The 16,850-nt window shown below is 37.2% G+C and overlaps 1 protein-coding gene across 1 annotated transcript in view; it reads right to left on the bottom strand.

The window, feature by feature from the left end:
• The window catches only part of CDH9 (cadherin 9), a 92,252-nt gene that overhangs the window by 55,972 nt on the left and 19,430 nt on the right, over positions 1-16,850 (bottom strand). The window contains exon 2 of the mRNA XM_036410829.2: positions 2,031-2,307. Coding sequence (XP_036266722.1) covers positions 2,031-2,258 — 228 coding nt within the window. The 5' untranslated portion in view covers positions 2,259-2,307. The remainder of the gene's footprint in view (positions 1-2,030; positions 2,308-16,850) is intronic.

Raw genomic sequence — 16,850 nt, forward strand, 5'->3', positions numbered from 1 at the left:
GGTCCTTTTAATCAATGTAGCCTCAATAATTTTAATAAAAAAATAAAAAATAATAAAATGTATGTTCAGTAATAGTGGTCAATTAACAGTACATACTCAACTTTTATAAGAAAGAATTTTTGTTTACAGCCAAAAATAAATGCTTGTAGTGGAGCTTTGGTTGTCTTAAGATTACAAGTATCTCTTTTTATCTGTGGTTATTCTTCTGTATCTGTGAATCTCCCAGGATGAAACCCTTTATATAAGGCCCCATGAACTGAATGTGCCCTTTATACACAGCTTGAGAAAAAGAATCATAAAGCAATTTCAAGTTCTTAGGTACAAACATTTGTCAGTTGAACTTGAAATATCACGATGTTAGTTATTATCTATGGAGGGAAAAGTGATGTTAAGTGAGGGATGCTGGAGGATGCCATATGACTAACCTGAGGAGAAATAAGAGAAAAAAAGAGTCATCAGGTGAACCATATGGGACTAAATGACTATGACCTATGGAACAAGAGGACAGATATTTCAAAGGAAGTGAAAGTAATAAACTTTTGATAAAATAGGCTGCCTGTGGAAAAACATAATGTCACACACACAAAAGAAGAATCTGGTCAAGATTTTGGAAATTTCACAGATAAAAGTATTTGTGATTTCAAAGCAATAGGCATAACTTTTGTGCTATTGGGTACTTTTTTGTTTATATTTTTGGCCTGTTCTTATTTATTTGATGTTGCAGTGAATTAAGCAATGCTCATTTCATTACAATCCCCTCTAGTATCATATGCCAAGAACCAAGAAAAATATATAAGGATCTATGGGCGATGATAGTATTCATAATTATTTATTTTTTATTCTCATGATTTACAATGAGTGGGCATAAGTAGGGGGTAAAGCACAGTTAACACATAAATTGATTGGCATATAAAACAGTATAAATGAGATTGGTAAGGGGAAGATAGATAAAACAGTATAAATGAGATTGGTAAGGGGAAGATAGATAAATAGAAAACTTTGGACATCAGGAAGATCATGTCACATAATCTGTGACACAGAGGAAAGGAGAGATGTTGAATGAATATTTGCTGAAAATTGAATGCAAGAAGGGTTAAGTATTTTCCATTGCCATTTGCTCCTGGCTGCTAATGAGCAGCATCAAGTAATGAGTACATTACTTCAGATGAATGAACAACATCATCATGCTACTAGAATGCTTTCAAAGCTTTCTAAAGTTTCTTTCTTTACTTTTCTTTCTTCTACTTTTTTTTTTCCTTCTTTTTCCCTTCTTCTTCAAACCCATGGGTCTGAATTGTAGGTGGGAAGTTGTTCGGTTTTCCTGAGATTAAGAAATAGAAGCACCCAGTCGGCGTGGCTCAGTGGTTGAGTGTCCACCTATGAACCAGGAGGTGATGGTTCAATTCCTGGTGAGGACACATGCCGGGTTATGGTTCAATCCCCAGCGTGAGGCATGCAGGAGGCAGCCATTTAATAATTATATCTCATCATTGATGTTTCTATCTCTCTCTGCCTCTCCATTCCTCTCTGAAATAAATAAAAATATATTTTAAAAAAGAAATAGAAGGATCTAGAAGTATTTATTATACATATCATACTACTCTTAATTATTTAAAAAAATTCATTAGTAGAGACCAATATAATTTAGTAATTTTTGGCATATTATAATTGTACTTTGTATTGCCTCCTATAGCACACTAGTTATTATTTACCCATGACCTTAGAGTAAATTTCCAAGAAACCTTTAATATTTTATATGCATACACATACAATTAAAATCATACATAGCTGATTAATAATGAATCAAATCTATATGTAACTGATTTTATTTTGAGATATACTATGAATACTGACCTGCATTGAGCTACCTGAACAAATTACATTTCTTACTGTTCTCTACTGAAATATATCACGCCTTTTGCACACCACAATTAGTCAAATATCGTTTGAATAATCATTAGTGATGTCAAAAAGTCACTGTAAAATATAACCCACTTTCAGCCTCTATATTATCATATAAAAATTCTTACCTTGCCCACATATTGTGTATCTGTACCTGTGTACTCTTCCAACAAAAAGAACTGATTCCACATCCAGCCACGCTTGGTGCGATGCAGCATTTTACCATCATCTTTTGTCAAACTCATCATCCTTTTGCTTGGCAAACCACTGTTAGCTTTGTCTTGTAATGGGATAGCATCAACTGCATAAAACATATAGGTCCAGATGAATAGTGGTAGGCAATGGTAAGTCCTCATTATTTGCGGCTTCAGCAGGATATCAAATTCAATGTACGGTCTATTTCCCCTGAGGAGTAGGGGGAGAAAATGGTTTGTTAGATTGTGTCTCACTTTCAAATGACCTGTAAACTGTAAAACTTTCTAAATGTTATTTAAATTTATATATATAAATATATATATATATATATATGTGTATGTGTGTGTGTGTGTGTGTGTGTGTGTATATATATATATATATACAATATATATATATAATTTTTCATGTTATATCAGTGAACTATCCTTAAAAACTTATATAGATAAGTAGGAAGACATATATATATCACAATTAAACTATACAAGAAATTAATAACTGACTTTAATATAATTATATTGCAGCATATAAATGTGAATATATTTGTAACCTAAAATATTCGATATTTTGAAAAAAATAATCTCTACAATACATCAAAGATCATAGAGGCCATTAGTGGATTATTTATTAGCATATGCATATATATGAACCTACGTACTTTACATAAAACTGTTTTCTGCCCACAATCTACTACATTTTACTAGCTGTTTTCTCCTCTTGTTTTTCTTCCACCTCCTCTTGTTCTTCTGTAATAAGTTGAGACGGTGTCTCAAGGAAAATTCAGTGATACCAAATATACTTTGGATTGTGTCTTGCAATACATGGCGCCATACGATGCTGATCTTTACAATTGACAGCTATTATTTCCCCCAACAATCAGTTGAGTGAGTCACTCAAATTTATTTGAGACTAGGTTGAACATGTTCTGCATGGAAACATTTTACCTGATAATTTAAAAACAACAACTCGTTTATTTCCTAACAAGAAAAAAGAGCACACAAACTGGTATTGTGAAACTAGGTGTGAGATACTTTGATCCAGTTTTTGAAACTAAGAATGTCTCTCTATTGCGATAGCAAGTAGAATCTTATTGAATGAGATACCATAACTCATTTGGCATCTCAACTCATTTTATTTATTAATACATCAGTTTAAACTTAGGCAGCATTTTTAAAATATATTTGATTGATTCTTTACAGAGAGGGAGAGGGATAGAGTTAGAAACATCCATGAGAGAGAATCATCAATCAGCTGCCTCTTGCACACACCCTACTGGGGATGTGCCTGCAACCAAGGTGCATGCCCTTGACCGGAATCGAACCTGGGACCTTTCAGTCTGCAGGCCGACGCTCTATCCACTGAGCCAAACCAGTTTCAGCAAATTTATGCAGCATTTAATTTGGTAGATGTGAGACGATAATACTGCTGCTTATGATGATGGTAATGACTTGGTAAGCAATAGAAACCCATTTCAAACTAGTGTAGGAAAAAGAAGAATTAATTGAATTATAAAATCAAATTAAGTGTGGAAAAGAAAGAATGAAGGGACAAAGAGGCTACTGGGCATTTCCTGTCTATGAAAACTAGAATTGGGGTGTTGAGTACTTGAGTACTATTCTCTGTCTCTGATTCTGTCTCTCTTTTCTTTCTCACTTTGAACTAAGCTTTCTCAATCTGATGAAATATTGGAATTTATAGAGTCAGATTTAATATGAAAGCAACCAATAGATATTTCTAACTTGTGTTTGAAAAGTCCTGATAATGGATTCAGATTTACCTTGGCATAACCCAAATGCTCAATGCCAGAGCATCCTATACAGTAAAAAGACAATATGCAAATTGACTGAACAGAACGACCAGTTGCTATGACATGCACTGACCACCAGGGGGCAGATGCTCAATGCAGGAGTTTCCCCCTGGTAGTCAGTGGGCTCCCACAGGGGTAGTGTTGCTTAGCCAGAAGCTTGGCTCATGGGCTGAGGTATCCCCTCCCCCTGAGTGCACACATTTTGTGCACCGGGCCTCTACTACACCCATAATTAAGTTGCATTTATCAAGGCATAAAGACCAAATATAAACTTCTAGCTTGGCTTTATCTTAATTATCTGTGAAAGTTTGGAATATTTACCCACATTACTAGGTCTTAACTACTCTCTCTATCAAAGGAATATAATTAGTACCTGGTTCCCAGGTTATCATTAATATTTTGTTGAACTTTTAATAGTCATTTGTAGTTCAAGGACTTATTTTTACAACAGCATATACTATGAAAATACTGACACATTAAGAATATAAGTAATTTGATAAATAAGTGTCAGAACTAGTTTGAGATCCAAGCAATATAAAATTCTTTGATTAATATCAGAAAACTACAATGTCAAAGAGTGCTTAGAAAAAGTGTAATGGAAAGTCTAGTAGTCACTAGCTCAGAATATGACATTCATATTGTTTCTTAGAGATGGTGCAGTGGAAAATAACATCAGGGAATGTCAGTTGTCATTGTTAATGTCAATATCATCAGCTGATATCTCACGCTCATAAAATTTAACCAATTCCTTAGTTGACCATACTGATTACCCTGATTTCTTCTCACTGAGAGATTCCTTAGGCCATTGTCTTTTCTGATAACCCTTGCCAGAGAAATTGGAGAGCATTCTTCATTTCCTGAGGTCTGTTCTAACTAAGATGCCCACTACGGATGGAATGTAAGCCTTTACTCAAAAAAGTCCAATTGTATTAGTTGGAGCCAGTGACTTTGGCAGGGTTTGGGATTCTAAAGCTACAATATTGCATTCATTTTAAGTGCCTTAAAAAGCATTTTGGATATTTTAACATGGCATGCTTATAAAAGGTTAAATCTGGCTACAAAGTTGAGTAGGCGTCTTCAAACTACGGCCCGCGGGCCACATGCGGCCTGCAGAGGAGTCTGATCCGGCCCACCAGGTTTTTTGGGCAGTGAGCGCAGCCGAGGTGTTACAGTAGGAATTAGTAGTTCATATAGTCCAACCCTCCAGCTCTCTGAGGGACCGTGATCTGGACCCCACTTTTAAAAGTTTGAGGACCCCTGAGAGGGTAGGAAAGGGTTTGGTTAAAGGGGGATCAGTTAGAATCTATCACTCAAGTCCGGTAGAAGATGACAATGGCATATAGAGAAATGACTTGAAATAGAGAGTGGATCTCTGTTCAGGTTTCCTTAGCTACATTTAATATGCCCACACAAAGAAATATGTACACACACACACACACACACACACACACACACACCATACACTACAGTTTTTGTATGGTTTGCTTCTTCTTATGGCTTGCACCTGCAGTTCTCTTTGGAGGACTTCCTTTGTCTACTGGAGCCACTTTGCCCACATGCAGAGGGAGCTTAAAGCGCCTACAACCTGACAATTATCTCCCACCAAATCCCTGAGCTATTGTATAACAGGTGCAGAGACATGAAAACTTAAATGTGCTATACAGCACAGAGCTCCCCCGTAGAATCATGCTGGGGCTGGGACTTTGACTAACATTAGACCTTCTTTTGATTATATCCTGTCTTGTTTTTTCCCCACTCTTTCCCTAGCTTCCAGGTCTGGGAACAATGTATCAGCTAATCACTTGCACACAAATCCTCACCTCTGTATCTGTTCCTGGAGAATAAGACCTATTTTGTCTATGATATAGACAAAACCCATATATTCACAAGATTAAAAACTACCTTCTCATGTATTGGTAATTATAAAGAGTGGAAAAATAAGAAATATAATTTTTAGATTTTTAATTTGTGAACTGGGTGGATGATTGAGCCATTCATTGAGTGGAAAAGCAGTTCTGTTAGAAAAATAAAGAATTAAGGTTTTGTTATTTTTATTCAAAATAAATAATTTTTATGCTGCTCTTGCTAACATAATTAATAATAGGGAGGAAAGAATTCACTATTCTGATTTTACATCATTTAATTTATATAATTTAATTTATATATTTACTAGAGGCCTGCCTGGTGCATGAAATTAATGCACTCGTGGGGGTGGGGGTCCCCTCAGCCCAGCCTGTGCCCTCTTGCAGTCTGGGAGCCCTTAGGAGATGTCCAAATGATGGCTTAGGCTCAGCAGCCATGAGCTTGGCTCAGGGCTTCTGGCTGAGTGGTGCTCCCCCTGTGGAAATGCACTGAACACCGGGCACAGCTCCTGGGTAGAGCGTCTGTCCTTGGTGGTTAGTGTGCATCATAGCAACTGGTCATTCCCCCCATTTTATCTATTTGCATATTAGCCTTTTATTATATAGGATGATAGACTTTGAAAGTGGAGTCTTATATATTTCCTTATATTCTTTTTAAAATCTATTTTTATTTATTTCAGAGAGGAAGAGAAACAGGGGAGAGAGAGAAACATCAATGATGAGAGATAATCATTGATTGGCTGCCTCCTGCACGCCCCCTACTGGGAATCAGGTCCATAACCCTGGCATGTGCCCTTGGCCAGAATCTGACCTGGGACCCTTCAGTCTGCATGCTGACACTCTATCCACTGAACCAAACCAGTTAGGGCAACTCTTCCTCATATTCATATGAGGAAACTGAGGTACAAATAGGTTCAATGATTGCCCAGAGAGAAGAATTGAGAATTAAATCTTGGTATGCCATTGCACTTGGGCTTACCCTGATGCTGGATGCTGGATGCTGGCAACCAACGTTTATTCTAACTTGCCTTCTATAATCTAGGCAATTTTCTCAAACATTTTTATTTAACTTTCATCTCTGTTAATATTACGAAGAAGGAATGGCTGTGTTAGAGGATTAAATTGAGGTTTTTCTTGTTGAAGTAACATACTAATATCACAGGGTGGTAGGCACCTGTGGAAAGAAGGAGGAACTGAGGATTTGAATTCTGTATTACTGATGACAATGCTTATAGTCATTATACTGCTGCTAAGTAACACTGCTTCATAGGCACCCGCCAGGAGGCCTTTTTCATAGGCTTCAAATGCTTGCCCAGTTCAAGGTCTTTGTCTTGACGCACAGTCTCACCTGCAACTATCTCTCTGGGTCATCCATAGCCATCTTTCTCATTATATTCAGCCTCTATACAATGTTCTGCTTTTTGGAGAAGTCTTCTAAACAACTTCTTCAAAAATAGCTTACCCCATGTCAGTCTCTATTGATTTCTTTCATACCACACATTTATTTTCTTTATGTCATTTACCATGATTTTAATTCTCTCTTTTATTTAGTAGATTATAAATTTATTGATTCATTCCCCTTATTATAATGTAGCTTCTATGGTGCTGAGATATTTTGTAAATCATCGTATCCTGTAAAAAACAGTTATTGACATGCAATAGCTACTTAATATGTATTTGAAAAATTGATTAGTGATCCATGCATAAAATGGATAATCCACAACTTGAGACTAGTATTACATACATTTATTTAATATTCTATTCCATAAACAAGTTGATAGAGATATGGAAAGAGTTGAACTGGGAGGAAATGTGCCTTTTCAAATAATGCTCCTATTAACAAATGTCACCCTAACAAATTTAATAAAAATAAATTTAAAAAATAAAATAATTTTTGTTTTTCCTAACAAGTGGAATATATTTAGCAGTGAAGAGTAATATTAATTTTAAAATTGAATAATGTGAAATTAGTATAAATTTAACATCAAGATTGCTATAAATGATAGAATGTTTATTTGAACTCTGAAGCCCTTTCATGAAATACCTACATTTTTTCCTTATAATTCTTGGCATAATTCTTTACATTTAAGATATAAAACATATTCTCACAGACTTTATTTAAAACTATCCGTATCCTTTATTCATTCAACAGCAACAAGATGATTACTAAATTTTTCTGTTTAATTATCTCTATCAGCCTTAAATGCTCTACATCTTAATCACCTTTTTATTAACAAATAAATACCATCTGATGGATTATAAGTAATAGTATTTTAAATTTGGGTTAACTTTGATTTTGTAACCAGAGAATTTACTTGGATCTTTTAAACTTTAAAAACTGAAAATAGTTTTATTATTATTCCCTGTTCCCTTAAATTATATTTCAATAGCATTTAAGAAAAATAGTTTTTGGCTATTTGTGAATTTAAAAAAAAAGGGCCTTGCTATAATTAAGTAAATGTTTAACTTATAAAATCTACATCCAAAATTAAATTATGCTTTTATTTATTATCCCCATAGTTTAAACACAGATAAAACATTTTAATAATTTCAATCTTGTTTTTCAAGCAAAGCTTTTTAGATGAAATAAAGGTATAAGACAGGTGGATGGAACTGATTTTAGTACCTTATTATACAATTTGTCATCAACAGACTACTTCCACACAAATAAACCTATGTATATTTAAAAAGCAACAACTGTGAGATTTGGTCATAAACTTAAATCCTTCCCAGATGAGATATATGAAGTTTGGAGAAATGAAGACAACCATTTCTGATTATTCATTTGTTTTGTGGGTTTAGCTAATTCCCACATATGTCTGATTCCTATGCTAGCCAGCCAGTTATTTTTCCAACACATTAGTATGTTTTTATATCAGTTGGAAACACAAGTCTGACAGCTCAGTTATGTAAGTGACACATATATAGATCAAATCCTATGACTAAGCACCAAAATTAAGAGTATTATATAATCAAGGAACTATTTAGGGATAATGTCTTAATATATAAATTTTTCATTCTAATTGATAATCCTTATATTTATTATACAACAATAGGTAGATATATATATATATATGAATATATATGTAATAGATCATTATTTATTATTTTTATTTCATATATGTGTATGTATCAATATATATGTATGCTTATTTATTTCATATATGTGTATGTATGTATATGTATATATGTGTATGTATATATACACACATATATATCCTCTAAAATAATTTATTGATTTTTTTTTCAAGAATCCATGCCCAAATATTGTCACATTGTATTTTAAGGTCTGTCCTTCTCTAAATAAATGTTATAAAATAATTAAAAAAACAACAACACAGAAATTGATGGAACAAATATGAGCTGCCAGCTTTATATAAGCAGAACTTAATAGTTAACACTATTAAACACTCAGCTTTGAAATTTAGCATTAGTTCTTGCCTAGAAAATTGGCAGTATGAACCTGTTATCAAATGAGAGACTCTTGAATCATATTTTGCCAATGTTCTATCAAACAATAATAACATTACATATAATAAAATTTAAAAACACATAAAATGTATGTTATTATAGAGTAAAAAGACATGTAAACAAACTATTTCCAGTATTTGAGAAAAGTATGATCAATAACTTTTTGTTATATGGAAAAAGCATGGACTTTCAATTAAAAGCAGATAAGCAAGCAAGCATTTTCACCCGTAGTGAGGGTCTCCTGAATGGAAACCAAGGGTATCAACATTGATGTATGACCTTCTATTATAATAATATCCCTTTTGAGGTTGGCCAAGATATTATTATAATTAATTACTCAGTTAATACATTCCCTAAAATATAATAGAACAAGGAAAAACTAAGACAATTTAGGTGGTATTATTTTGGAAATAATTTAATTTGGAGGTATGCCATATGGGTAAATAATTTTAGCCTGTCAGAGACTTAAAAAGAAGAGAGGTATCTACTCTTAACTTTTTAAGAATGTTAACTAACAATATTACTGGTGTGGGGTAAAATAAACATTTAATATTATCACAAATAAATGGTGACATATTTAGTCACTGTGTTATTAAATACTGAAAACTGGGCAAAATGATTTTCAAACTGAGGAGGCATGAATACTTAATATGCAGCAGCATACATTGGGCTATAATAAAGCCAAGGAAAATGCACACCATCCTATCAACATAAAGACACTTAATAACACCTTCATCTGAGATTGTGGACTCTAAATACCGTGTCTCCTAAAGGAAGCACTTTTCCTGAGATAAATAGTTAATACAAGGTCTTAGGGAGAATTTGTGCAAGATGACTTTGAAACATCTTGTATCCAAATGCAAAGAAGTAAGCAAAGACAATTGGGTTCTTGTCAAAAGGACTCAAGAGTTCATTTGAAGGGCTCCCAACTAACCAATGAAGGGATAATATGAGTATAAAAATGGACAATTACTAAATAGATAGAAACATATAAAATGTTTACAAATCCATGAGTATATAAGAACTATTGTAGAAGCCTGGTGCAAGAAATTCACCAGGCTTCTAGTTCTTATGTAAGGTGTGTGTGTCCCTAAGCCCAGCCTGCACCCTCTCCAATCTGGGACCCCTCCAGGGCAATCGGACATCCCTCTCACAATTCAGGACTGCTGGCTACCAACTGCTCACATGCCTGCCTTCCTGATTGCCCCAAACTGTTTCTGCCTGCCAGCTTGATTACCCCCTAACCACTCCCATGCCAGCCTGACTGATGTCTAACTGCTCTCTTGACAGCATATTTGCCCTAACTGCCCTCCCCTGCATGCCTAGTCCCTGTTCCCCCAACAACTGCAGGCCTGGGCCCCCCACAACTGCAATTCCCTGCAGGCCTGGTTGCCCACAACTTCCCTCCTCTGCCAGCCTGGTCACCCCTAACTGCCCTCCCCTGCAGGCTTGATTGCCCCCAACTTCCCTCCCTTGCAGGCCTGGTCCTTCCCAACTGCCCTCCCTGCTGTCCATCTTGTGGTGGCCATCTTGTGTCACATGGGGATAGCCATCTTGTGTATTGGAGTAATGGTCAATCTGCATATTACTCTTTTATTCAATAGGATAGAGGCCTGGTGCATGGGTGGGGGCCAGCTGGTTTTCCCTGAAGGGTGTCCTGAATCAGGGTGGGGGTTTCCTTGGGGTGTGGGGCAGCCACGGCGAGGGGCCTGTGGTAGTTTGCACATCTCCTAGCAATCGAAGCAGAGGCCCCAGTATCTGGGGTTTATTTATCTTCTACAATTGAAACTTTGTAGCTTTGAGAGGAGCCAAGCCTCCTGCTTGCTTCTTGGTGGAAGCCATTTCTGTTGGAATTTATGTATCTTCTACAATTGAAACTTTGTAGACTGGAGTGGAGGCCTGAACCAGCCAGGGCTGCAGAAGCTTGGCTTCCTCCATTGCCCGAGGCAACGCTAGCCTCCTACTCTTCCAGCTCAGTGGCTGCCACCATTTCTGTTGGGATCTATTTACCTTCTATAATTGAAACTTTGTAGCCTTGAGTGGAGGCCTGAGCCTGCCAGGGTATGTGGAAAGCTTGGCTTCCTCAATTGCCAGGGAAACCCAAGCCTCCCTCTTGCTCTCTGTGGCTGCAGCCATCTTGGTTGGAATTAACTTGCATGCCCACTCTGATTGGCTGATGGGCATGGCTGGTGGGCGTGGCTCGTGGGTATAGCAGAGTGATCGTTAAATTGCATATTACTTTTTATTAGATAGAATATTCTATTAAGGTGCAATAAAGGAATATACATCTGCCTAGGAAACTATAAATTAGATTTGAGAAGGTCATTGTAAGGTATTACATTTACTGTTTTAAAGGTATAAGCTCATTCAAAGTTTATTGCAAATGTTACTGTGAAGCCTGCAGTAGATATTGGTCATCCATGCACATGCCATTGACAAAGCCAACTACCTTTAGGTTTGGCTTCCAACTGCTTAGATCTACCTCTTCTTCCAGGAATTTTCCTAAACTGATGAGAATCACCAAAGTAGGGATGTTATTTCACTCACCACCAATGACATTGAAGTACGAATATCCAGACCCTTTGCTCAAGAGTCTTCATTCTCAGAGCCTCTCTCTGTGATCAGGCCAATGCTAGACTCAATTTGAGGCAATATTGGTGTTATGTCCCCCCCCCCCCACCTCTCTGTCCTATTTCATTCCTCCCGTACCATATTCTCTTACTCATTGTACTTTGTTACAGTAGCTCTAGGAATCCAATATAATGCTGCTTAAATATTAATATTTATTAACCATTTGTAGTATTCCCTTAACTTTTTCAGGTAAAGGTAAAATATTATTTTTTTCCTCTGTGCTTCCATGTTATTGAGACCATAATATTAAGGACAGAGAGGTAACATGAAGACTTTTTTAAGACCACAAACTGAGAATCATTTCAAAAGACTGTACTACATACTATTAATAGTTATGTAACTTTTTCAAGAAACTCTTCTCTGTCTCAGTTTCTTAATTTGTGAAAGAGTGTCATAATAATCCTATATAATAAAAGGGTAATATGCAAATTGACCCTCACAGCAGGAACTACTGGGAACAACCATCAGGGGGCAGATGCTCAATGCAGGAGCTGCCTCCTGGTGGTCAGTGCACTCCCACAAAGGAAGCTCAGCAAAGTCACAAGCCAGACTGAGGGCTGTGAGCACATTGATGGTAGCAGGAGCCTCTCCTCAGCAGCACTAAGGTGTCTGACTATTGGCTTAGTCCAGATGGTAGCAGGAGCCTCTCCTCAGCAGCACTAAGGTGTCTGACTATTGGCTTAGTCCAGATCCCCCCTGGCAGACATCCCCCGAGGGCTCTTGGTTTGTGAGAGGGTGCAAACTGGGCTGATGGATGCTCCCCTTCCCGCGCCCCCCCCCCCCAATATGCACCATTCCTATATAATAAAAGCCTAATTTTCTAAGTGTCCAGTTGTCTGGTCATTCATTCAATCAATCAAAGTGTACTATGCTAAGGCCATTCAACTGTGTGTGATAATGTGCACTGACCAGCAGGGGACAGTTAGTCTACTGGTTGACCAGTCTCTATAGCATACACTGACCACCAGGAGGCAGATGTTCCTACTTGCTGCTGGGATCCTGCCCATTAGGACTGAATGAGATGGGCTGGACATGCCCTGGAGCCCTCCTATGGCCCCTCCCTGGCTGGCCAACCTCCTGTGTCCCTCCCAGGCTCCAGTTGTGCGCCGGTGAATCCCTCAGCCTGGCCTGTCTCCTCTCGCAATCTGGTACCTCTCAGAGGATGTCTGAGAGCCAGGGTCAGCCCAATCCCGCAGGCCAGGCCAAGGGACCTTACTGGTGCACGAACTCATGCACCGGGCTTCTAATAAAGCTAATAATACTCATAGAGCTGCTACTAATTCTCTTGAAAGACTTTTAAATGTTCTTTTAAAATTAGCTACCATTAAATTACTCTCTCTTTTCAGACTATAACCCAAAACAGTCTTGCACAGCACAGAAGATTCAAAATATGTGTTAGGGGACTACATAATATATTTAAAATCCTTAATGTTCAGTGGGTTGAGTTAAATATCATATGTCTTAAAACATTTTGAGAATTCAAAGAGGAAATGTAATATAGAAGGATATAATATTAAAATATTAAATCACATATTCAATATAAAACATGAATATTTCCATTTAGTTATTATTCTCAAATATATGTTAAACATATGCATATATATTTGTTTTCCTCAGCCAATATGAATGTAGACACCAGAAAAATTACACTTATATTCTTGAAATGTACTGTGTAATACTAGGAGAGCTTCTTGCAAACATTTCTTGGCACTGATGCCAATTTAAATGTCATTATTGCAATCACCATGGTAATGTTTTCAATTAGCACTACACAGTCACAGCATTACGTGAGCCTAGAGTACCATTTGGCAACATTTTAATGGGCCTCCATATTATTTAACTTTATCAAGTGTAATCTAGCCAATCAAAAAAATAAAATAAGCCAGTGGTCGGCAAACTCATTAGTCAACTTTCAACAGTACAACAATTGAAATTTCTTCTGAGAGCCAAATTTTTTAAACTTACACTTCTTCTAATGCCACTTCTTCAAAATAGACTCGCCCAGGCTGTGGAATTTTGTGGAAGAGCCACACTCAAGGGGCCAAAGAGCCGCCTGTGGCTCCTGAGCCACAGTTTGAAATAAGCAATCACCATGATCTAACTGAAGGTTTCATATTTCAAATACCCCCTAACTAAAATTTTAAGGTATTTTAGTATAAATATACAATAGCATGTTTACCTTTGCAAGTCACCTATTTGAGCACAAAAAAAAAAAATATCTCATTTTCAGACATTGATAATAATAATCCTGTTTATTTCATTTGAAAAGTCCATATGAAAATAAAATCACATGTGAATGTAATAATTAAACCCGTGGAAGGAAGGAAAATTAAGATCATAGTAACATAATAGTCCTTTATTATTGTGATAGCTGGCATTCATTAAGCACATTTGAGGGACCAGTCACCGTTCTAAGTGTCTCACAGTGTGTGCGGCCATTTATTCTGTTCCCATACAACCCATGCCTCCATCATCCCAGCCCATTGGGGTTGTGCTTCTATGCCATCCTGAAGTTCTGTGAAGCTATTTAGCTAGGAAAGTTTGAGTAGATGCAATGTAGGTTCTTTCTGGAAAGGGGTTTTATGAACTGTTCCGTGAGCCTGTCACTGTCGTGTTTCCTTTGCCAATGCCAAATAGCAAAACTTGTTAGCCTATAAACCAAAATGATGAGAGGGGCTACCCCACAACCCTACCAGCCAACCTCTGATAAATATACAATGGGAGAGAAAAATAAACTTTTTGAAAAGACTTCACTGCACACCCTAGTCCTTTTGACTGATACATGTATCTTAAATCACATATCAGTCTTCAAACCAACCTGATGAAGGTGCTATTATTTATATTTAATACACAAAAAATATGAAAGTGCCAAGTGTTTAAATATATTGCCCAAGATAATTCCTGTTAGGTGATGAGAAACAAAAATTAGTTCTGATACTCGTACCTACATGGAAATTAAGAGCTGTGATAGTTTTCCCTGCTGATCCAAAATAACTTAACAGAATATCAGCATCCGATAAGCTCATTCAATAGCTGTGAGTGAATTAGAAAAAGCAGGAGTGCTATGTATCCCTCCCCCCCAAATGACCAGATATCTTCCTCTCCTGGTTTCTACTTCCTTGTCAAAGTCAACTTCAAACTCTTTTTCTAGCTTTCTTGGCAGAAGCTAATGCACAGCTACAAAATTACCCCAATTTCCTGATAGTCCCCAATCAAGTGTCATCCTACTTTATAAGCACTTACAAAATTCCCTCTGCTATATTTCCAAACTCCATAAGCCTACCCTAACACCTTCCGACCAAAATACCTGAAAATTTCCCATAATGTGCAGTATGCCTTGTTATAGGAAATTGCTTGGCTACAGCAGTGTTTCTGGGGATCTTTTGGGCAAAGGGCTTCTCCAGTGGCAGCTGAAATTTACACTGAGGGAGTCTGACTCGGTACACATGAAATAACCACTGTGCTGTAATCCTAATAAAGCAGTATTTATTTTGAGAATTAAAAAGGTAATTAACATAGGTTATTTTCTTTTTTTTAAAATATATATTTTATTGATTTTTTTTTTTAACAGAGAGGAAAGGATGGGGATAGAGAATTAGACACATCAATCAGCTGCTTCCTGCACACTCCCTACTGGGTATATGGCCACAACCAAGGAATCGAACCTGAGACTCTTGAGTCCACAGGCTGATGCTCTATCCGCTGAGCCAAACCAGTTAGGGCAGTGATTTCCTTTTTAAAAGTAATTCTATGAGAGATCGTTTTCCTAAACAAATCAAGGGGGCTTTTTAAAACAACATATCAAAGAAAAGTAGTAAAATTGGCACAAATGTAACTTACTAGTGTTTATATAATACTAGAGGCCTGGTGTATGAAAATTCATGCAGTGGATGGGTGTCCCTCAGCCCAGCCTGCCCCTCACATAGTCCGGAGCCCTCAGGAGTGGGCGGTGACTTGACAATCAGGGGAAGGTGACACCCCATCACACCTCTGCTACTGCCACTGCCAGCAGTGCAAGCCTTGGCCTTACCTGAGCCTTGGGCAGTCCTGGGAAGCTGGGCAGCCACCATCTGAGGATTGCTTGTGCCTTGGGCCAGCCCTGGGTGGCTGGGGGGAAGAGGAGACTGGGGGATTCTGGAGGCAGGACTGAGGGGACTGGGCACTGCCATCTTGTGTCTATGGGTGCCGCTATCTTTGACGGCAAGGCAGTCAATTACCATAATCCCTCCTTATTGGCTGTGGGTGCTACCATCTTTATGAGGGCATGCCAGTCAATTAGCATATTCCCTCTTTATTAGGTAGGCTGGGTTCATAAGGAGAAATTATTAAGGAACAGATTGAGTTTCCACCCCACTGGTCTAACATCACGTGCAGACTATTGAATTAATCAAACCCTCTGCTTATGGACCATAATTATTATTTCATACAAGAGCCTTCACTTTGTTTTAATGATTTATTTTTATCTCTATCAGGCACTCTCAGCTTCCGTGATTTTCTAAAGATTTTTCAATAAAACCTTGTGAATCAGAAGTGTTTTACAGTAAAAATTAATTATCCTTATGATGTATACAGAGGTTAGTGTGGAATTATGGCTTGCCTTGGAGGAAAAATAACAGACCAAGAGTTCAAGTGATCCAGTGCACTCTGTGCCTTATCAGATGAGTTGCAACAAAACACCTGACTATTGTGGACTATTTCAGTAATTTGAACATGTTATTTTTCATCTTACACATGATGCCCATAATTGCATCTCTTTTTTAAAAACACTGCAAAGTTGAATATGTTTACAATTTAGGTAGAAATACTTCACAACCACACCCTGAAATATGATGAAAATTACCACACAACTCAATATCTCTATTAACCCACTGAATTTAAAGGGAGAATATTAATTTTCACTCTAAATAATCATGCTCTCACAGTTGATCTTACAGGACACGTTTTCTTTGCTGGAAGATGAAGTCTCAAGAGTAAAAATGTATCTG

The sequence above is a fragment of the Pipistrellus kuhlii genome, unplaced genomic scaffold (genome assembly GCF_014108245.1).
Source record: "Pipistrellus kuhlii isolate mPipKuh1 unplaced genomic scaffold, mPipKuh1.p scaffold_m20_p_4, whole genome shotgun sequence".
Lineage (NCBI taxonomy): Eukaryota > Metazoa > Chordata > Mammalia > Chiroptera > Vespertilionidae > Pipistrellus > Pipistrellus kuhlii.